Raw genomic sequence first — 23734 nt, 5'->3', positions numbered from 1 at the left:
AAGCCAGTCCAGGACTGACATTGTACAAGTTGGTCTTTTTTTGTAGAGCTGTATTCTGAAATGCTTAGATCACTGACATGAATGTCAGCATGAAGGACTGCCATAAAGCTTCTGGCACTACCAGTGAGGTCATGGTGGAACAGAAAGAGAAGGCCAGAGTATTTCTTTTTAAAATATTTTGAAGGAAAAATGTTTCATCATCCAGTGACTGCTATGGATGGCTGAAGAACAAGGCAGTCAAGGAAACAGATGCAGAAAAACTGTTGAAATACTTAGGCTTCTTCCTGATGAAGACATTTCTCTCGAGCACTGCAGGTACCTCAGTGAAAAACAGATGATCCAAATGCATATTTTTCCTTGAACATATTACAGCCATTCCACACAGGTATTGTACTCATCACCAGTTATTCATTAAGCAGCATGACTAACATCTGTCATGTGGTGTTTGTTCACTCATTATCTGTCCATGGGTGAAGAAGTCTGTTGCAGTGGTATGCAGGTTGTTTTGGTAAAGGTTTTTATTATTTTTATTATTTTTACTATGATTTACTATGTGTTACTGTACATTCAGAGCATAAAATGTGCTTTTGTAAATACTTAAGCCAAAAGGTATGAACAATCCCAGGGAGAATTTCTGAACTTTCCACAAGTGCATATAAAATTCTGCCTCATATAAAATTCTACATCATCTGCAGACCATCCTTACCTTCTCTGTGTGCACTGGACAGAATCAAAGAAGCAAAACTGCTCACAATAGTCATGACAGTGCACTGCTCAACTTAGTTATGGCTGGATGCATAACACTTGAAGATGTTGGAGGTGTCTAAATTTCAACAGTTAAAAAAAAAATGAAAGATGCAGTTGATAGGCAATGAGAACAGTCATCAACCAGCCAAAACCAGACTTCTAAATGAAAAAAGGCTTGAAGAGAGGTCCATAGTTCATATTCAGTATAACATGCAGTCTTTGCCATTATATGACAGATTTCGTTCGCCCAAATAATGTCCTTTACTTGCTCCATCTAAAACATTTTCTGACATTTATTCATTCATTCCAGGCTGTCCTAGGAAACATCTGTACAGCAAATGTGTCTTAGACATACAGCTTGAATGAAAGAGATTTCCTTTTGGACTGGACAGCCTCAAAATAACGTTCTATGCAAATAATACAAATGATTGATACTTGTGATACTGCTCACCACAGCGCTTTCTGCTGCTTGTCCCTTGATTTTTAATGAGATTTAAAAGCCTGTGAGTGAATAACCCCAGCCTTTTGATTAACTTTGCTAGCATGAAAAGCTGTGGGGCCTACGTGGCAGGTGCTGTGGGTTGACAATAGGGGTACTGTTTAATCCAAAGGAAACAAAGAGGAGAAAAGGACCATGAATAAATGGATATGGGATCTTTTCTGAGGTCAGGAGAAACATATTAGATCAGGAGGTGCAAAGAGAGGCCAGCTACACAAAACATTCCTTCTTGCCACACCACTTGGAGAGCAGCATGAAAGTATACCTTGTAATTTGTTCTGCAAAAGACAATGGAATCAAAGTGAAATATCTACATGCCTAAAGTTTGTTGATACTCAGTGGATCACCTCTACTTGCAGGAGTAGTTGGTTATGGTTTCTTGGGGAATAAACTGTTCTTCTGGATGTTGTTAATTACCAGGCTCACCTCTTTTAAACCCAGAGAAACACAAGGAGACAGTCTAACAAGTGCAATAGCATTTCAACACAGGGAAAAATGGTATGTGATTTACAGTATGTGTTTGTTTTTAAATACCAACTGACTCAGTTACTGACAGTACTAATTATGCAATCAGTGATTTGGAGTTTACAGTGGAAAGTAGAAATGCTGAATCAAAATCACAAACTTTCTGTGAAATGCCTGAAAGTGTTTTCGATCTTGTTTTGTGCTCTGTAACTGCAGCGGGTTGAGGGTCATTCGTGTCATTCCTTGTGCCTTTAAGATAGTGTTTCAATGTAAAAGTGGGCCTTTAGAGATTCAAAGACAGATGGAGAAGAGTTTCAAAATTTAATCAAATACCTTCCAGTTACAAAGCACAGATGTTCAGGGTCAGGAACACACAAGTGCAGCATTGCTGTAACGTGTCAGGCTACTGCTGCTGCTGTCAGAATAACCTAACCACTTGCAGGTGACTCAGAAGAAGGCACAAGAGTACCAAAAGGAAAATATATATAATTTGCCTACTCAAATTCTTCAATACTTCCAGTCACTTGCCATAAGTACTTATATACAATTTTTAACTTTATTTTTAAATCAGCAAGTGAGACAATGACAGATGCTTACATTAATTTATTTGGCCAATGGCTTTTCAAGTTTTGCAAAGGTCTTGGGCCAAGTGATAACACCTGGGAATAATTTTCATGTGGTAATTGTGCATCATGAAATTCTTCTTTTAATTAAAAGGAAATTACAGCCTTTAAACTTCATGAAACATGCTCCATTTCTGCCTTAATGAAAAAGATTAGCATAGTTTCTTTATGACATTTTAAAAATGTTTATGATGATGCTTTTTTCTTGCTATTTCCTCTAGTATGCATATTTTTTTAAACTACTACAGTTTGAAAACCCTTTTTTCTTTTTAAGGTTTCCTTTAAATAACTGGGAAATCCCATGCAAAGACTGATCACTTAATGTGCTTGTGGATTTTGTGGTGTCTCCAGTCCTGCTTTTAAGCTGCTAGGAACCACTTGCAGATGTATTTTTATTGAGCACTATATACATTAGTAGGAAGGACTGCTTAAGGACCATGTGATTTCCAGCGGGCAATCTCACACGAGCATCCATTGGGGATGATTCAAAGTTTTATACAGGTATCTCCATACACCTTCTAACCAATGTATGTTTCTCTGCCTTATATGTGCTCTCCTTTTTGTTTTCTCTTACTCTCTTGCATATTTTCTACCTCTCTCCTTTGTCTTTCCCATTCTCCCCCATTCCCCCTCTTCCCATTTCAACTATGTCTGCAGGGGCTTATCTTAGCCTTATAGTTTGTGTACTCCAACTGAGTACCTGTACATCCCAAATCTCTTAGTGATGATGCGGCTGATATGAACTACTCTACTTCTTTTGAGTGTTTACTTCCTGTGGTGGGGGCTGGAGGAGGAAGAAGACAAGTTACCCCCACAAAAATAATGTTTGTAAGATGACCCGTGTCCACACCAGGAGCACTTTGCCAGCGTGCATTAACACATCACTAAATCTGTCCCTGACCCACTTAACCCCATTTCCAGCCCCATTCGAATACGGAGGGGAGAGGGCTTGTGTGAAGCTGTAAGCAGCTCCTGGAGAAGGCTTCACAAACAGAGTGAGCTTCAGGAGAGCTTCAGCCTGGAAGATGTTTGGAGCATCTTATGGAAAATCACTACCCCCTGTCTCTCCTTCCCTCCCAAACTCACAGACAGCATACATAGCGATATTTATTGGAGGTACCAATGAAAGAAATGGAGATGCAGTTTCTGCTCCTAATGATCTTAATGCCCACGTGTGGACGTGTCGGGGAAGGACTGAATTCTGCGGACGGCCACCTTCTTTTCTCCTCAGCGCTCCTGCTCACCTTCCCCCTCAGGCTTCCAACGCATCCAGGAAAGCCACAGACCTCGTTTCACAACCTCCCGGCGTCGAAAACGAGGAATTCCGCTGAACCTGCCGGCATGAGTAAAACGAAGTAAAAATACCACAAGTAAAATAAAATTGAGCGACGCTCCTCCGACTTCCCCTGACTCTGGAGGAAACACGGAGAGGAACGCACGGACGGCTGCGGGCGCAGGGACCAGCCGCGCTCCGGGGAAAGGGGCCGGGGCCGGGCTGCCCTCTCGGCCCCATTCCGACCCCCGGCAGACAGGGCGGCGAGATGGGCGGCCGCAGCCCCACTCCCCTTGCCCCGGGCGGCCCCTCGGGGGCGGCGATGGCGATGGCCGGAGCCCACGGCCGCCCTCCCGCCCCGCGGAGACCGCCCGCCCCTGGCCCGGCCGCGGGCCGGCTCCCGGCGGCAGCGCCGCATGCGCGGGCGGCGGGGGGAGAGAGGAAGCGGGAGAGCACGAGATTCAAATCGCTGCTTTGGAGGGAGGGGAGAAAACTGGGGGAAGGAGACAAGCCCGGGGGGAGTGGAGCAGTGCGGAGCGGAGGAGGGAGGAGGAGAGAGTGGGAGGGGAGTGTGGAAGGGGAGTGTGGCAGACTCTAAGGGAACGCGGCAGAAGCCGGGAGAGGAGGCACGGGGGACGGCCAGGGCAGGCAGGGGTGTCAGGGGAAAGACCGGGCGGCTTTGGGCTCCCACGGCCGCAGCGCGGGGCACCCGCCCCGGCTCGCCACCCGCCGCGCTCCGCCCGCCCGCCTTGCCTGCGGCCGGCACCATGGTGGACAGGGGCCCCTTGCTGACCTCGGCCATCATCTTCTACCTGTCCATCGGGGCGGCGATCTTCGAGGTGCTGGAGGAGCCCCACTGGCGCTCGGCTACCGACAACTACAAGCGGCAGAAGACGGAGCTGCTCAAGCAGTTCCCTTGCCTGGGCCAAGAGGGGCTGGACAGGATCCTGCAGGTACAGCGGGCGCCGCCGGGGCGGGGGCCGGGGCCGGGGCCGGGGGTGCCGGCGGCAGCAGCAGGTGCTGCCGGGTGCCCTGGAGCTGAAACCCCCGCTGAGGAACCGGCCGCGACCCGGCACAGCCCGACCGCGTCTGTGCCTTCGCAAAGCCCGGTGCCGGAAAACTGTCCCTCGAGCGGGAGCGTAGGGAAACCTCCTAATCGGTCCTTACTACTTAATGATAGAGCCTTGAAATGGGTCCGCCTTGCCTTCTCTTTCCCTGTGAGTCCTCAGGGAGCTGGGGGCTGATTTCAGCGTTAGCTGGCCGGCCCAGGAGTACCGCCCGGAGTGCGCTCCCGCCCGCTGCTCAGCCCTGCGCTGTGAATGCGGCTCTTGTTTTAACGCCCCGGCTAGGTCCTTCTGCCTCAAAAGATGTTGTGTTAAGAGGAAGGGAAGGCGAAGCCAAGTGTCTCGATTCTCTTGTGTTTGGTCTGATTTTCTTCCCTTACTCTTTTTTTATTGCCTTACTAAACGCTGCAGAGGTGCCTGGGGGTCCCGGAGGTCAGTCGGGGTAACTGGGGGAAAGGGTGCACGGCTCGCTCGCAGGGATGCTCGCAACTCTTGCGCTGTTATACTCCAGGAGACTGTCTTTTTTCCAAGTCATAAGGAGTTGATAATCGTCCTGTCTTGCTCATCTGGCAGAATGCCTCTTCAAAACTAATTATTAATCGATAGCGTGTATTAAATCCGAGAGCAATATAAACTTCGTGCCTTATGGATGTAGAATCCGTTAAAATGTTGTGGTAAGCAATAGTGAACTATGAAACACAGGCTGCCCAGATATTTAGGGGTCTAGTGGTGAGAAATGAGCCATTTGGGACCTTAATTTCAGAAATGTTTATACTGAGTAGATTTTCTGTTCATTATGTTTTGGATTTTTTAAAAATTATGTTATTTTGAAAATCACTAAAAGTCTGTTAAAATGCTCAAATACGGAAGAATGGCAAAGTGGCTCATTAGTTTTCTTGATGTAATCGTTACTGTGCAAGCTTAGAAGAGTATAGGTTCTTTATCCCAAAAGTTTTTGGTTTAAGTTCCCTTTCTTCAGTTGGTGGCTTCCTTCTGTCTGCTTCAGATAGCAGAGCTTTCTGGTGGCAGTGTCTTTATTGTTACCATCTTACTGCATTTAACAAAATGTCTTTGTGGTATTTAGTGGAACAGGTGGATGGAGGATTGAAACTTATAAAGAGATGTTGGAAAATTAAAGATATCCTATGTGTTTAGAGTATGTTTTTTGCTGTTCTGGAGTCTTAATGAAATCTTACTCAAGATTATATCCCAATCCTTTTTTAATGTCCTCAAGAAAAAAACTTGTTTGGATTGGGATGTGCCTGGCATGCTTAACTTGCTGCAAATATAATGCAGAGTCTACATTCTGCCTCAGTTTAGGATGAAAATTATGTTGGCATGAGGGAATCATTAGGGGATTTTATATTTGTTTGTTTTCCCCCATGATGCATATCACAATGAATCCTGAAGTGGCAGAAAGTTTGGTTTTGAGGGTTTTTTTCTTAAAATACAAGATGACAGTGAAAAAAATGTGGAGGGCTTTCCCTCTTCAATGCATTAGCCCGTGGTGATAGTCTCATATGTGGTTTGAGGTTTCCCTCTGCACTTCTGCCACTCATATCCTACTTTCCATGTCCAGTCTTGCTGGTCTGATGATCCCACATAGATATTCTGTTGTCATCTTAAACCCAGGTTAGCTCAAATGTAAATGGCTTTATTTCACTTTTATTGGTAACTGCAAACTTCACTGCCTGCTTTCTTTTAGACTTGCAGTTTTGTGCCTGTTCATATTCTTCTTCTGTGTAAGAAGTGATGGGAAAGAGGGGAGTGTATCATATCTGATAGAGGATGATGATGGCAGGGTGTAATCTAACCTAGCTGAAGCTAACTGTGCTGGGGGAAATTATGTAAGGACGTCAGGATTCTGTCCTGAGTAAGCTGTCAAGTATATCAGAAACAGTCTTTGTAGCTGTCCTTTCTCAGCCACTTAGTGCTGCTTCTGTTGGGTTCTGCCGAATCTTTAAAGCATCTCTTTCACAAATCCTGATCCTCCTCTTCTCTTACTAAACCTCCAAATTTATTCTCTTGTAATAAATCCAGAACGTTGTTGCTTTGAAAAATGGGCTTTAACACCTCCCCACCCATTCTCATCCCCACTTCTGTCTTGTTCCTCTGAGCCTCTTCCTCTAGCTTCTTCCATGGACTCCCTAAGCTTGTTCTTGGGATTTTGCATGGTTTAACTAATTTTTCCACTGTTGTCTTTTCTTTAGAAAGGTGATTTCATCTTGAAGCCTTTTCTTCTGCTCTGTTTTTGGTGCCCACTGATACTCATGTGACTTTACAGAGCCATGTTGAGCTTTGCTGTTAATTCTCTGATGGTCTGTTTAAGACCCACATTTAAAACTTCCTGGATAAAGTTCTTCAGCAAATACCACCAACTGTAGAATTTTAAATGGGTGTTGGTAAAATGAAAGGATGCCAAGAAATGTTCAAGTTGAACTAACAATACCAATTTTGTTTCCAGAAGCAGCCTGAAAGGTGACAAGGACTGACTTATTCAGAGACCGGTCTCTCTGCTGCCCTTGTTCCCCACCCAGGTTAGCTCGTGTGTTCCTTTGAGACTAATGCTAGCTGTAAGTGCAATGGAAACTGTGTGGAATGATTACAAAGCTAGATCTGTAGCTTGAAAGGACAAGTAGGTTATCAGCACAGATTCTCAGCTCACGTACAGACCAGTATCCCTGTACCAACAGTTCAGCTGATACTTAAGTGGGCTGTACTTGGTCAAATACTGTCTAAAGTTTATTTTCCATAATAAAAATTTCACAATGTGTTACAGTAGAAATACACCACAATAAATGTTTGTTGAAATCTGTTTAACACGCGGAAATTTACAAGCTGAGTATTGTAGGATATGCTAAAAAGAAAGGCCTTTTCCTCCATCCTGAGAAATGCCTAAAAATAAACTTGCTTAAAAGCAACTTTTAAGGATTTCTCTTGTGAAAAATCCATTTGCTTTTTATTGTTGAGAGTACCATATTACTTATCATAAGTGTAAGAGGTAAAGGAAGTACTTAAACACTTCTTGGAATAATGCTACGTAGACCCTGATTTTCAAGGTGACTCACCCTGGGCAGCGTATAGGCTGGTTTCTGCCTGTCCATGTTCTTCTGGGGTAGAGCTGATTGCTCAAATGTGAATGTGATTGAGATGCCACATTATTCACATTATTTAAGCCTCCAAAGACTCTTAACTGCAACTGTGTATTGACACAAGGAACTGTGTAATCTCCCATCTCTATGTACAATTACTCTGGAAGAGAAATGTCTCATATCTCTTTGGAATATATGCAGAAATTAACATTGTTAGTATTAATGTCACTATACTATATTTGTCATCATTGTAGAATCTTAAAAGTAGTGTAACAGCTTTGTTTCAGCGGCCTTAAGTCCTGAGACTCTTTAGGAAGGGCAGCAAAACAGGGATCCAGTGATGACACCTTTATCTGCCCTGCTGTAGGAGGGAGTTGGGAAGGCTGAACCAAATATAAGGTGATTTAGTCATTTCCCTCTTTTCTAGTTCCTTACTTTTACTCATTATTGCTCCATCGTGGTTGTGAAACATCAGCTTAATGATAAAGGAGCTATTCATGCAAGGAGGTGCCCTCTTGACCCTCGTGTCTATTCACATGAGCAAAGGTTTGCCTACCCTGGACTGCGTCTTATTTACTGGGAAATCTTTTGCTTGCCCAGCAGAGTCATTGAAAAATGATATGCTTCCCATTGATGAACATCAGGACTAGTGAAAAGAAAGGGAATCATTTGCAGATGAGTGAAAATGGTTACTTTCAAAACAGCAATAAAATGAACAGAGAAACTGCTGGCTGTGTTTAGGGGAAGCAGACAAGCATACTGAGTATGAGAACAAATAGTTGATGTCTTCATTCAAAAAGTGTACAAGACTCTAAACAGGCCTGAGATACAACCTGAGAAACCTAAATGTTTAGAACTTTAAGCCCAGTGCTGTCAACAAACATTTTAGAAGACTTATAAGGACTGCTCCTGGAATATATATGGCACATGATCTATGCTAAAGGAAATACCAGTTAAGTGGATTAATAGTAGTTTCTCCCCTGTTTTTTAAAGTGTCTTCACTTTTCACAAGTACCTACAGGTGCATTTCCATGACTTTGACTTGTGTTTGAAGATGGTGAAGCTTGCTTCTAGATTTGAATATCTTGGAATTCCATCTTAAATTGTGAAAATTTAAGAATATTCTCTGATTCCAAACATTGTTTCCCACAATGCTTACTTGGGTTTGTTTGTTTGCTCTTTATCTTCCTGATCCCTTCCATTGAAGATATTGAAGGTGGGGTGGGTAAATAGGGGATTGAAGTAATTATCTGGAATGCCAGTTGACTTGTCTCTTTCAAGGCTAAGCCTTTTTCATAGGCTGAACAAAGTAAAGCTGAGCGTCTTTCAGACAAGACAGGTGACTGCCAATAAAATAAAGTTTGTTAACTACTTCTAATATCTTTCATATAAAAACTCGACAGTGTGAATTAAGGCTTATACTTGTGAAATAGGTATTCCTAGATTTAAAAAATTTTATACCTTTAATTATGTATCCTCTAAATTCAACAGGTATAAGTTGAGATGGAAATGTAGGACCACTGTCCACAGCTGACTAAGATGCCTCAGAGTGTGAGTTGTGGATATTGCCACTGCAACATTAGAAAAGAATTGAGGACAGGCAGCACAGAATCATTTAAGTTGGAAAAGACCTGTGAGATCATAGAGGCTAACCTTTGACCAAAAACCAACTTGTCAAGTGGACCCTGGCACTGAGTGCCATGTTCAGTTGTTTATTGAATGCCTCCAGAGATGGTGACTCCACCACCTTCCTGGGTAGTCCATTCCAATGCTTAACAACCCCTTCTGCAAAGAAATTCCCCCTGATGTCCAGCTGCATCGCCCCACAGCTTTTCTCTGTGTTTCTACACACAAAACCAAATGTAAGCAGGCATGCTTTTCTGTTGTGTTTTCTTTTTTTCTCTTTTTCCCTGTTTAACCATTAAATTGTTTAAACTTTTTTGGACCATAGTTAAACAAAGCTGATAGTGCATACACTGCTGATGGAGCAATAGCAATCGATCAGAAGCTAATTTTTCTGCTGTGGGCTTTTCCTTTTTCCTGTTACAAACTTAGTCCTTGAGTGTTCCTAGTATGCTATCTTTCTGTTACCTTAGAACTGAATGTTTGTGTTACCTTAAATGTTACCTTCTGCTACTAGGTGTGTTTCTGGCATGCTTTGCTCTAGAGACCATGGCATGCAAGTAGTTCTGCAAGTTATCAACAGCTTGTTCTGTGCTTTGGTTCATACTGTTTGTATGGTTTTTGCAAGATACCTTCTGTGGCCAGTGAAGATACAGTGTGATGATCACTTTGTACAGATTTTGTTTTTGAAAACAAATTGTTGTTTTTGCTATTAATACTAACTAAGCACAATGAATTGTTTTGCTTTTCTCTGAATGCTGTTGACTTTCAGAACTGTTGTATTCCTTGCTGGTAGCGCAAGTAGATGTCAGAATGGTAATATACAACCCAGAAACAAGCTGGATTACAAATGACAGTAAATAATCTGATCACCTGCGGAGCAAAGGAGAGTGCTTATGCACTTTGGTGCAGTGGATCTGCTGATCACAGTGTCTGTGAGTTGCAGAGGTTTTTATTTTGTCCTGGCACTTGCTTGATTCCATGGATTGAATACATATCAATGTGTACTTAAATTTCTTCCAGAAGCAGGTTAGAGTAGTAGTCTGTCTTTGGGCTTTTTTTAGTTCAACCTGATCTCAGACCACAAACTGAGTCTGCTCTGTAGTATGTAACAGAAGGTTGTAACAGGACAAGTGGAAGAGTTGCACTCTTTAGTTAAATTAAAATCCCACTTGTGGTCACACCTGAAGCGCCTGTGGTGCTACAAACATCCTCAGGAGAGCCACACTTTGAGGCAGATTGAAATTTAAAATAAGCACGCAATATGTACTCGGGCATTTTTGCCAGCTCTCTCTGCTGAGGGTATGCCTTGGGCTTGAAGGAGCTTTGTCTTCCTTTATTTTCTGTCTTGATTCTGTCAGGTCCCTCATCGGCACTGCTGGTTCTAGCATTACTAGATCTTTTCTTTAAAACACTGTAGCAGGGAACTTCAGGCTGGCTGTTTGTTTTCTGTGTCCTCCCACCTTATGTTATCATGTCTTTATACTGGAGTTTTTAGATTTTGCTTTGCTAGTTATGTACTTAACAGCACTTGAATTGTAGGCAGGAGAGATTATTCCTAGGCATGTATTGCCCCAGTAGCTCTATTTACAGTCAAACCAGTAGGGAAGTTTTTATTTCTTTTTTGCTTTTCCCTGCATTGTGTTGTGTGAACTCGAGTGGATCAAATACACTCTTTGGTGCAAAATAGCTTCTGAAATGTTTTAAAATCAAACCTCATACACTGATTTTTTTAAGGGAAAGAAATGTGAGTGATAAAAAGGAAGTAGGAAACAAATAATAGATTGTGTTTCCTTTTCTAATGTGTGTTTCTGTAGTGTTTCTTACAATGGACCTATTTTTTTAACCTCTGTTGTGGGATCAATAGCTATAGATCAGTTAGTCTGTAGGAGACTATATTTCTGCCTTAATGAAAAGATAGACACAGTTTGTGGCTGAGCAAACTGGCAAATACTAAATTGACTTTGTTCTGTGTCAGCATCTTGCAAATTCTTGCAAGTTTCCAACTGCTGAAAAACTAAACCCAGACCTGTATGTCTCTTTGAGGTTGCAAGAGGTGCAAAAATGTCCCAAGCTGGACCTATCACAGGTCTCTGAATTCTGATACTTCCTAAAAACAGTGACAGTTAACATTCATTTGGACTGTAAAGTAAGTCATAAGATTTTCAGATAATGGCAGCAAGTGAGTAATAGCTGATGGAACTTGAAAATAATTCTGCAAAGGATTGTGAAGGTCCCAAGGTAGAAAGCATAATCAGATATGATACAGCATTTTTGATGGCCTGGCTAGAATATTAAATTATCAGTGATGACTTCTCTGTGTGACCTCCAAATGCTCATATTGCGGCTCCTCTTTGCTACTCTCAGCCTACTCCAAAGGGGTAAAAAAGTTTTGGAGGAAAGTCACTCAAGAATCACTAGAGAAACGGCAGTTTGTAAGTAGGTTAGTTCTGGCCTGTAATGGAGGTGAGGTTGATGAGTCTGCTCCAGGTACCAAAGAAACAGGAGAGGTGTTTGGAGCCAAGCAGCTGAACGAAGAGAGGGGGTCTAATCAAGCTCACTGTGATACTGACTTGTCCCTTAGCCTCTCTTGCATTAGTCTGGCTGGAGCACTCAACCTACCACATGCTCAGCTCTTACAGTTGCTGTTAACCAGCTACAGACTGTAATGCAAATATGTTAAAACCGAGTTGAATAGTTCATCTATGATAACTTGCCAGTTAAGGCTGCAGGCCTGTCTAAGTGGTGTGTACGTGACTGCGGAATGACCAGAGGGCACTCAACAGTTGCCTTGTTGGCACAAGGGTTTTTGAAGGGCACTGGAGTTTATGCTTCACTCTTGTTTTTATCAGTGCACTCTGAAAATTTTTCACCTGTGTCACTATCAATTGTCCTTTTAAAATATGACTTCCCCGCTTCCCACTTTTTTTGTGGCTTTTCAGGTGGAAGGCAAGAGAAAGGAGAGCAAAAAATTTTGAAGTTGCTTCTGTTAAACAGCAAACCCAGTAGTCATCTTTATTGTGTCTCTATGTGATTTGTTACAGACTAGATTTTCAGGTAGTGTTTTAAGTGGATTGTGACTATAGAATAACAGTGCTTTTTCATGAAGTGGTTACATAGTCTCTGCAAGGTCCTAAAGCTGTCAACTTGACTAATGAAATGAGAATATATGTCTTTATCTTATATTTAGGGGAAGTAAAATATAGGTCAAACTTTGAGAGTGCCCTGGCTTTATTTGCATGTTTTAATAATGCTTGTAATTGTAGCTCTGCTACAATTAAACATTTGGTCATTAAACATTTGGTTATTTGAACAGATGTCCTCATAGCTGACTACTTCTTGTCTCCTAGTGGAATAACACTGTAATAAAGTAGTCGCACACTAGACAAAGAAAGGTACTTTCAGCTGAATTCTGTGCATCTTAGAAAAAACCGTCTCACTTATTTGAGGTAACTGCAGCTTTTCTGTGGTTTTGTTGACTCCCTTAGTGTCTTGTATGAGCAGCTTTTAAGCTTGAGGGGTCTATACTTTGAAATGTAGGAATGCTTCCTCTCAGCTTCTGAGAAGGTAATAGATGCTGAACGCTCGCAGCTGTCAGTTGCAGGAAATCCGGACTAGGAAGGAAAAGAATTACAGAAGGCAATAGCTGTGGTACTTCTGCCAGTTGATCCCTCTTGCCTTTAACACAGTAGCAAGAAGATGACAAAGTGTTTGGCTTTCATAAGTCCTCAGGGGTGGGACAGTTGAGAAGTGATGTGGCACAGAGTCTGTTAATTACCTGCCACACATCAGTGCTGTACATTACTCTTTGCCTGCAATTTGTCTTGTGTTAGCTGTTCAGCGGAAACCTGCAAATGTATGGGAAACTTCTTGAATCTGAAAGTGTGCGTGGTTCGGTAGTCTTAAAGTGGAAAAATTATTTTTCAGTTGACTAAGCTTACTTTTTCCACTTAAAATCCTTTCTACAGGACATATGCAATTTCTGGTTTACCAGCAGGGTTTGACAGGAGCTAGATGTGGTACAGGACTGAAAAGATCATTGGAGAATTATTGACACAGTATCTGTTCTGCTTTCTGTCAGTTAGTGGTTGGAAGCTCTCTTGTTAAGAAAGCCTCTTCTGTGTACTTATTAGCATAGTGCCTAATGTATTAAAATAGCAGAAGATTGTGTTCCAGTGCATGTGTTGTGTGTGGTTTTTAATGTTATACAATTCCTGAAAAAAAAAAAAGGAGGTTGTATATATGCTGACACAAGTGGTTTAAGAAATATTCTAATGCCAGCTCTTAGCAGCAAACTAATGTTACTGCCAGTCTAATTCTCTCACCCAGCAGAAGAAATAGACTAGGCAAACCAAGCTATTACAGGTCTGAGAGTGTCTAGGTCAGACTGTTTCCTAGTCTGTCATCTCAGTTAGTGATCACACTTCTTTCTAGCCTGCTGCAACTGTGTCACCAGATATCTGTATTTGAAAATACTTGTTCAGAGCAGCCACCACTCTTTCCCCAGTCCTCCTCAAGGATCAAGATCAGTCTTGAGTTAATCTAGTGTTGAAGAGATTTATAGTAAGTAAAATAAAAACATTTTATTTCAGGCTAAGCTCTAAATACATAGTAACAGAAATCTCAAAGCTAAGAGCCTTTCTGTGGCAGGTTTTTTGCCCTTGTTGGACTCCTTATGGTAAGGCCATCACCTTGCTATTCATACAAAGCATCCTGTGCCTGTTTACCTTGGAAGCATGCCTTGCCTTGCCTCCTCCTCCTGCTGCCTGATACAGGAATGATATAGGGAGAGAGACTGGTGTGGTTGAGGTTATGTAAAGTTTTTGGTTGACCCTGGAAGCCTGGTTGTTTGTTTGGCTTAACACGGTGAATTAGTGAAGGTGCACAATTGTCAAGAGTTAATAGCCAACAGTGTGTCTCTTTCTAGTTCCTGTTCTGTAGTTCAAAAGTCTACCTGATTAAAAATGTTGTTACAAGTAGTACTCTGCTCCACCCAAGTCTGATCACTTTTGGTTTTTTATTTGGTACTGTTGAGACAAGCAAGATTTTTATTCTAGCGTGTGTAAGCTCACTGAATTGTCAGAGAAGTAAGTTTTACACAGACTTGCCTTTTCTTTATTTTCTTTTTTTACCACCCATTTCTCCTTAAAATAGGTTGTTAAATAGGGAATGATGTGTTTGATGCTACTAGCATGCTCCGGTAGCAGCTTCTTGCAGAAGAGAAACAAGATCTTTAAAGTTGAAATTTGGGGATGAAATACAAAAGTGCTTCTGAAACCAAAAATCTGTGACACTTTCCTTCTAGTGCCTAAGAAACTAAAGTTTTTAGAGTGTTCTAAACAAGCAGCTTTCTGTAAATTTCCTAACCTGAAGCAGATTTTAATGCATGGCTATAAATGGGAGGGAATGTAGTATGCAGTGTTACTTTATGCTTCAGTTCATTCACTGAGTTGAAAATCTTACTGGGCCTCTGTAAGCAAAGCTGTCAAGCTTGGATTGCTTGTGTTTTGACTTGTCCTAATTAACTATTCTTATACACTGAGAGCATGGCAGGTTGGGGGGGAGGGGGTGGCAGGGAAGCTTCATTTTAAACTCAGTTTCCTCTTCTACTTCTCCTGTGGAATATCAATATTTTCTGTCCAACCTCCCTCCATCTAGTAAATTCACCTGAATAAACTGTGTTTTTATTGACAATAGGACTGTTTGGGTTTCATTTAAATCTAGTTAAATCAATTGCAACTGAACTGAAATGTATTATTTTGGAAACAGACTGCTGCATGGGTTACCATCTGCTTATGCAATCGGTACCAGCTCTGTTGCAAGAGTCTCATGCAAACACTGTCTGGTTCTAGCCCTGCCTAACATAGGTCACCAGCTGGTGTGAGGGCTTGATTAAACTCTTGACTCTTCTGCTTCCACTTTCTTATCTCTGAAATGGGGACAACAGCGTTTTCCAAAGCCCTTCTAAAGGGGAGTTGGCTACATTAGTCACCATGTATGTATTCAGATAGGAAGGAAGCCTGATCTGGTATTATAGATTATTCCAATGTCTTAATTTCAGCTGATGCAACATAAAAGTTGTTGAAATACTGTTTTTTTTCTTTTCCCCATCCAAGGCAAAGTGTGTTATAGGCATATTGGAACAGAAGCCCACAAAATTAAGCTATACCAATGAAAGCTGTGACATAGTCTGATAGGTTTTATTTCTGAAGGAGAATGATTGTTGGCCAATGAAAAGCAAGGACACTCAGCATCTGCAGAACAGCTGCAGTTCTCATGCAGCAATAACCTTTAGCTAATTTGTCTTCAAAACATGTCTATGTGGAACTTGGGAAAGTGAAAAGGAAACATTTCTATTACTGCATTAATCAAAAGAGCAAGAGAATGCTGGTAAGGCACTGAATATGCTTTTCATCAAAATAGTTTATTAAGTAGTTCATAAAACCGGAGTCCTGAAATTAATAGGGGAAAAATCCATAATAAACTGCTACATTCTGTAATCATGATCTGTCAAAAAAGCCAGATGCCTCTTCAAAACTGTTGGTATTTACATCCATTGCACATAAATCAAAAGGAGAAATAAAATTAAGCAACATTAGTTTGCTGAAGCACAGGATCTGCAAGTATCACAAATAGGGAAGCTTCAGTATTCAATTCTGCAAAATGACAGAATAGTTCCAGTTAACTTATTTGCTGAATTAAGAGTTTCACTTATTATTTAACTCTGCAGAAAGTCACAAAAAGGAAATAACCTTGTTGATCTCTTTCCATTAATATCCCTCACATTGTTTGTCCTATGAATTATGACTTATAGGAAAATTAACTGTCTATGCTATACATCTTACACAAACAAGTCTTAAACAGTGTATGCTGCAAAAATGTTGACATGCCTCCAAGAGGTTAATTTCCCTACAGATTAGGCCTTTTTTTCCAAAGGAAACAGTAACACCTATTTGTACTTCATAATGGAACTCCAGTTGTTGAAATTGTTTTTTATGGACTCTTACCACCTAAGTCTCAATGACTTCACATTTCACTATAAAATAGAAACTACTCCCAAACTTGGGGGTTATTGCAGAATTAATGAATTCATCACAGTCGTTTACCCCTAGTTTTCTATTTTATACATCTGGGCCAGGAGGTCCCTAATCAAGCACGTTGTTAGCTAGTCATTATATCAAAGAGAAGTTAGCAGTAGGACAGCAGTGGTTGGTAGTGAGGGAAAGCTTTATTCATTCAACTGTAATGGTTCAATTTGCCAGAACTCCTCAAAATTCACCAAGTAGCATCTAACAACCACTCGCTTTCTGGTCGGTGGTGTTAAGTTCACTTTCTCTTCAAGGCTTGATTGCATGCTTGATTTCATTGTATAGAAAGAGCAGCAAATATTTCCAAAGACCTCACTATTCTGTTTTTCTGTCAGTTTACATGAGCATGGCTGGCTGGCCTCAATTTGTCTTAGTGAAGAAGTGTGCTTAGGTCCAAACCTGTTTGGGCTGAACATCCTTCTATGATTTTGTTCTTGAATTTTACTGCATGAAAAATGAAACCTCAGATTTGAGACATTCCTTTCAGTAAAGGTAGTTTGGGAAAGCAATGAGGATGCTTTCCATGAGGATGGAAAAAGGCAAAACATAGAACTTGTTGCAGACCATGAAATCAATAAGCATTATCCAAATCTTGTCTGGACAGACGACAACAGGTTTCCACAAACACTCATATACAAAATGTGAGGACTTTTTAGACAACACATATGTGTGTTTTGACTGAAAGTGTCTTATACTGCCTATTTTTAAAACACTATTTTGTAAAATAGATGCTTATGAGGGAAAGCTGCAAAGCCAAATGTAACTCTTGCATTGCTTCTTACAAAACAAAAGAACAAAATTATAGAATGGTTTGGGTTGGAAGGATCCTTAAAGATCATCCAGTTCCAACCCCCTTGCTATGGGCAGGGACACCTTTCACTAGACCATGTTGCTCAGCTTTGTGTTGTTTCCATTGTCAGATGGAATATTTTCATGCAAAAATTGCTTAATCCAAAGAGGACAGCTCTTGTGTTATGTCTGTAGCTGTAGACGTAATAGTCATCTGTAAACCTTCCATAGAATAGCACTTGGTACATATAAGGAGTGCAAATTATCATTACAAAATCAGTAATCTTGACTTGTACTTCTTTTTAGCGTGGCCTTAAGATAAGGCTTCACAAAGTCAGTAGGGAAATGCATCCACTTTGTAGAACCACCAGTATATTCAGTAAAGGAAATTAAATGTATTCTATATGGCTCAAACCTTACTTAAAGACTTTCTTGTTAGAAGTCTGTCAGGAGAAAAAAATAAATCAAGCTTGTGCTGCTTTAGTAGTAACACTACTAAAAGTATTAGTCTTCTGTTCATCAGTAGAGTTGTTCCTTTCCAAATCATTTGGTTTGCTCTTAACCATTTCTCTCTCAAGACTCGCGGTTGTGTCCACCCTTGAGCAAGAGCTCCTGCATGCCTTTGAATGGAGCCACAGAAAATGGTAAAAGAGTAAACACTTTCTCCCAAAATCTCTCTGAAGAAATCCTTCTCTCTTACTGAGAGGATTTTACTAGAGAACAAAAATATGCTCCCCAGTGCACTGTAGTAGTAATAAGGATACCAGATGCAAAATCTTACCTTTAACACCACATTGCAGAAGTATTTACATTAGCATTACATCACTGTTAATCTGGATCTTGGGTTTAGGCAGAGAGGTTCTTACACACTGCCATGTGAATGCTTTGATTAACACCTATTGCCTGGTTGAGAGCCTTTTATAATTTGCAGCTTAGTTTCACTCAGGCTTTTGTTTGTTGTTGTTTATTCTTATACCAAACTGGCTTTTTGTTTAAATGGCTTTTGTTTTGGTCTTGCATTATAGTTTCTGATACAGTACAAAGGAAAGCAACGCTTTATCTCCTCTCACCCTTTATTTTTGCAGAACAACTTGCTTATCTTCTCTAAATAAAATTGGTGACAAAACCTATGTTGTTCTCAAGGGCAATGAGGTCCAGTTTCAAGATATGGAAGTTTTGGAACTCTCCTCTTACTGCAGGCTAATTCAAGGAGAATTTAAGTTCACAGTGTAGACTGAAGCAGGAAATTTAAGAAACTAGATGAATTTTAAACTGTATTTCGCTAGTCTGTTCTCTCTATGATCGAACTAAGTCAAATGGTGTTTCAGTGGTTCTCTTCTACAAGGCAGGCACTTTCTTTTACTAAATTGAGAGCCTTTCCGGGAACTACTGTTCTTCTATTAATTTTTCAGATATTGCAAAAGTTGGGAAGCTAGGAGGGTTAAGTTCGGTCTCCACCCATTTGTTTGTCCCACAGGAGATAATTCTCTCATCATTTCAATGGAGATTGTTTCCCAGGATATTTTCCACTAACTTTAAAACTCTGTCTTTTTTCTCCATGCCAAGTGACACACAAAAAAATGTGCACTTGCATCTTGGGAAGCATCATATCCTCAGGAAAGCTCTCTTGATTAGGTTTATTACTCAGCTGTAACTTTCCCTGCAACACTCAAGCATATCAATACACTTTGTGATGATTGTGTCCACCTTGGAGGGAAGGAAAAGGTGGTGGTGCCAGTTACCAGCACTGATTAAGCAGCTAATCTTGCAAAACACTACGCAGTACTAAGACTGTTTCTCCCCAGTAGAAACAACCCTAAGGACTTTCTGTAAATAAAATTCATCACAATGATCGGCATTTACATCTGTATGAATTACTAAAATGGCCAACACATGAATGTCTGCTTTTAACTGGGAGGTAGGAGGTGGTGGGTGAAGTGTATGCAGGAGAAAGTAGGAGAAAACAATATTCAATAAAGCAAATGCTGGCACTACAGAGTGCTATAAAATTTTTATCACCAAGTCTTATGTATTTTGATAATCTATTCAAGCAAGGAATAACTGGCAGAATTATTTACCTTTTCTGTTTTCAAACAATGATGTGGAATTAATTTATCTGTAAACTCACAGATTGTTTCCACTGGACTGTGTCCTGAAGTTTCCAGACTCATAAATTTTATATTTAAACCTCATTTAGAGTTTTATGTGTCTTTTAGGTTCAGGCCTGTAAAAAGATGGTTCTTTACATCATCTCTAAATTCATGATTTATTGCATGGCCTTCAGATAACAAGCTAAAACTAGAGTAGAGTATATATCTTCTAAAGTTGTATGTGAAAACTTTCCCTCACTTCTTGTCTCTGACTAATGAGAGCTATTTCTGGATAATAAATTGAGATTGTGCTTGAAGAGCCTGATTTCTGCTGTCTAATATGGGTTAATTAACAGATTGCCTTTCTAAAGGAACACTTAGTCTGATTAAATTTTAATTGAAAAACAAGAAAACAGATGACCACTTAAAAGACTGAAATAAGGAGTGTTTTTATCTGTGACAAATGTGTGTTCTCTACCCTCATTCATTTTGCCAACTAGCAAGTATATAGAGTGAGAGGACACGGAGACAAAAAGAGGTGCTTGTGCCTGTACTACTGTAATGAGACTGCACTTCGCATGTTAAATCAATTATTTCCTCTCTTCATTGGGTTGTCACTGTCAGCAGTTATGGATTAATGAAGCTCAGTGCTTGGTCCCTGTTGCAAATTTATCATTTTAGCATTGTTCCCACAGACACTCTGCACTTACAGAAAAATAAAACAAAACCCAGGAGAAAAAAACCTGAAATATCTAGATTAAAAATTGTCACTCTGTTCCTTTCTGTTCCTTTTGAGACTCAGTCCACTGAAGAACTTTCTGCATTGTTTAACATGTGTAATTTGTGTTATGTTAAAATAATGGTGCCAAAGAGAAAGGATGGAAAAGTGCTATCTATATATCTATCATCAGTGCCTGGGAGAAGGTGTGGAAAACTCTTTTCCACTTGGCAGAATAGTTAGAAAGCAGGTCTGTTCTGCAGAGTCAGGACAGATTTTTAAGCCACTAGCCTTAATAAAGGTAGGGAGCTGTGACAGTGTTATCTCTTACATTTTATTTATAATGGCATTGAATCTAAACATAAATGCTTTTGAAAAACTTCACTCACACACTTTTTTTGGAAGGTCCTTGAGACTGTATGCAGTAGTAAAATGTGGTGGATTGACACTGGCTGAATGTTAGGCACTCACCAAAGTCTCTCTATCACTCCCCTCCACAACGGGACAGGAGAGAGAAAATACGGAAAGGTTTCTGAATTGAGATAAGGACAGGAAGAGATCACTCACCAATTACCATCACAGGTAAAACTGTTTCAACTTGGGGATGTTAACTGGATTTATTACTAACAAAATCAGAGCAGGATAACGAGAAATAAAAACAGACCTTAAATACACCTTCCCCTCACCCCTCTCTCCTTCAGAGGCTCTACCTCCTCCCACTCAGTGGCTCAGGGAGACAGGGAATGGGGGTTTATGCTCAGCTCATCACACATTGTTCCTACCATCACACATTGTTCCTGCCTCTGCTCAGGAGTTGGTCCCCTACTCTGCCATGGAGTCCCTCCCACAGGAGACAGTTCTCCATGGACATCTCCAACATGAGTCTGTCTCATGGGCAGCAGCTCTCTCTGAGCTGCTGCAGTGTGGGTCACTCTTCCGTGGGGGTCAGTCCTTCAGGCACAGCCTGCTCCATCGTGGGTCCCCCATGGGGTCACAAGTCCTGCCAGGAAACCTGCTCCAGAGTCCGCTCTCTCCGTGGATCTTCATGTTCCTGCCAGGACCCTGCTCCAGCACATGCCTCCCACAGGGTCACAGTCTCCTCTCAGGCATCCACCTGCTCTGGCGTGGGGCTCCTTCACAGGCTGCAGGTGGATCTCTGCATCCCCAGGGACCTCCACGGGCTGAGTGGCACAGCTCACCACAGTCTGCACCACGGGCTGCAGGGGAACCTCAGCTCCAGAGCCTGGAGCACCTCCTGCCCCTCCCTCTGCACTGACCTGGGTATCTGCAGGGCTGTTCCTCTCACATTCTCACTCCTCTCTGCTCTGGCTGCACTTAAAATTGAGCAATAACTTTTTTCCTTAACTACATTATCATAGAGGTGTTACCATCATTTCTGATAGGCCCAGCCTTGGCACGTCTGTCTTAGACCTGGCTGTGACATTGGCTCTGCTGGACATGGAGGAAACTTCAAGCAGATTCTCACAGAAGCCACTCCTGTGGTGCCCCCAGCTACCAAAGCATGGCCACACAAACACAATAAATTCACCAACCCATAGCAAAGATGCTGTTGTTTAAATACTCTTTGTATTTACAGGTGATTCTGGGATTGGGTAGTGTGAATTTTAAGAACAGCTAATGTGATAGGACTTCAGATGTAAATAGGAATTCACTGGTGCGTCCAACAAACACTTTTGCAGAGAGATTTTGGAGCTCATGGTGAGCAATTCCAGTTTGCTTTGGGGTATGTCAGTGTTCTTCCTCAGTTCTAAACAAGCCTTACAGAAACTTCCTCAGAATTATGGTAAATAGTGAATATTCTCAAGTGTAAAAATATGTGTGTAGGATTAAATGTGAATGTTTTCTAATTCCTCTTCAAATTCAGTTTTGCCCTTTGAAAGACATACGCAGGGCTTCTTTACAGTGCAGTGATGCAATTATTTAGTCAACAGTATTTTCTCTCTGGTAAAGAGCATTTCTGTGTTTCTCTGTGTTTGGTGTTTTCTCTTGTTTGGTAGTTTCTTGTCTTTGATGTTCTTACTGGACAGCCTGTTCTGTGCTGGTTAATCAGTAAATTAAAAGGGATGTTGAGCTCTAATCCACACTTTACTTCATAGCTTATACTTAATTACTTTCACTGGAATCTGCTTTCAGGGTCCCATAAAAGACAAAGTATCCCACTCTGTGCTTTCTCCATCTAAACGGAGATAATAAAATATTGCAATAAAACTAGCAAGACTGCTTTAAAAGAAAAGTGCTAGCCACACTGAAGGCTCAGAACAGGAGTTTTCTCACTTCAGTATAAATCAATAATGAATTCTGACAAAATTACTTAAATAAGAAATCAAGAACAAGACATGTAAAGAAACCTTCTGGGTGTTCTGTGTTCTAAACTAACAGCCAAAAATGATGTCTAGTTTGCTGTCTGTTGTATCACAAAACTATGCAGAGTGAAAACCAGGCGTGTATTTACATGCATTCTTTAAATGTCAGGCTTAGACGTAGGGACAGCTTTGTATGAAGTGGCATGTGCTGGAGGCTCAACTAGGTAAGAAAGATTCTGCTCAGGTGAAGGCACAAGTTCCTGACAGACCAAAGTAAAGCATAATGAAGGGAAAGCAATAGAGGGTCTTGGTTCTGTAATTCATTTATGCATTGAGAAGCACTGTTGCATGAACAGAATGAAACACTAAGAAGTTGGCTGCGTAACTGAAGAATCAACAAGTCTAGCCAAACTTTTTCTTCAGAGCAAGTTCAATCTTGTTATATAATCTTTTGGATAAAGTGTGTTATATACAATGCATTTGAACTTAACATATATCTTTCCATTTTGTATGCTGTAAAATACTGGTGGATCATTTAAAGTCACTTGTAGCAAATTTAAATAACTTTTATAATTGCCTTATTAAAAACACGCAAACAAACAAGAACCACTGACATGTTGAAACAGTTTAAAAAATACTTCTTTGAGTTCTTCTTTCTCTGAAGACTGTGGAAAAGTGAGAAGATAATATTTTATCTACTGTATTGATAGAAGTGTGAAAATATCATCTCATTCTGGATTAAATCTTGCTGTTGTTGGAAAACACTCCTCCCTTGAAGTATGTTAATCCATGTTTTGCCAGGATTTTTTTCACCTCCTGGGAATTTTCAAAACTTTGTCCTGTGATAAGAGAACTGTATTTTTAGACTAAACTGTTGATTAAAAAATGCAAAATATGTATATACTTGCAATAACACACTGCATTTATAAAGTGATTGGTTATGACAGCAAGGGGAAAACTTATCCTTTGCTGTTTGTAGTTGATCTACATAGGAATGTAAACCTGGGAAATAACACTTGCTTTCCAGGGTTTATTTTTATTTTTTTCTTCTATTTCAATTCATAGATAAAGGTGAGGGAATCCTATATACTCATAGTGATCTCTCCAGGGTTTTTTTGCATAATCTTCATGTATTCTTTTGGTTATGTGTGTTATTTACATCTGTCAGCATCAACCATGAAGCTTCTGGAGTTTCTGTTCTTCTAGAAGTGAAAATTAACATCATTCCCTCAATGACTACTTCCTATTTTTTGCTTCAGTTTCAACTTTGACCTTGTGGTAGGTGGCTGCCATTCACAACCCCACTGTCCTGTTAGAAACAAGCTGTTTCTGCATTAGA

General features: G+C 40.8%; 1 protein-coding gene and 1 long non-coding RNA gene across 2 annotated transcripts in view; one reads left to right on the top strand and one right to left on the bottom strand.

Moving 5' to 3' along the window:
* Positions 1 to 3428: 3428 nt before the first annotated feature.
* Positions 3429 to 4525, bottom strand: LOC136359415 (uncharacterized). Its single transcript, XR_010743272.1, has 2 exons — positions 4401 to 4525; positions 3429 to 3667 (listed from the first exon to the last, which is right to left on the bottom strand). It is a non-coding gene; the product is annotated as an uncharacterized lncRNA (long non-coding RNA).
* Positions 4071 to 23734, top strand: part of KCNK5 (potassium two pore domain channel subfamily K member 5) — a 35149-nt gene continuing 15485 nt past the window's right edge. The window contains exon 1 of the mRNA XM_066316025.1: positions 4071 to 4560. Coding sequence (XP_066172122.1) covers positions 4375 to 4560 — 186 coding nt within the window. The 5' untranslated portion in view covers positions 4071 to 4374. The remainder of the gene's footprint in view (positions 4561 to 23734) is intronic.

Source organism: Sylvia atricapilla, chromosome 3 (genome assembly GCF_009819655.1).
Source record: "Sylvia atricapilla isolate bSylAtr1 chromosome 3, bSylAtr1.pri, whole genome shotgun sequence".
NCBI classification, from domain to species: domain Eukaryota; kingdom Metazoa; phylum Chordata; class Aves; order Passeriformes; family Sylviidae; genus Sylvia; species Sylvia atricapilla.
The sequence above is the reverse complement of the archived record's forward strand: the minus strand, read 5'-3'. Positions and strand labels throughout refer to the sequence as shown.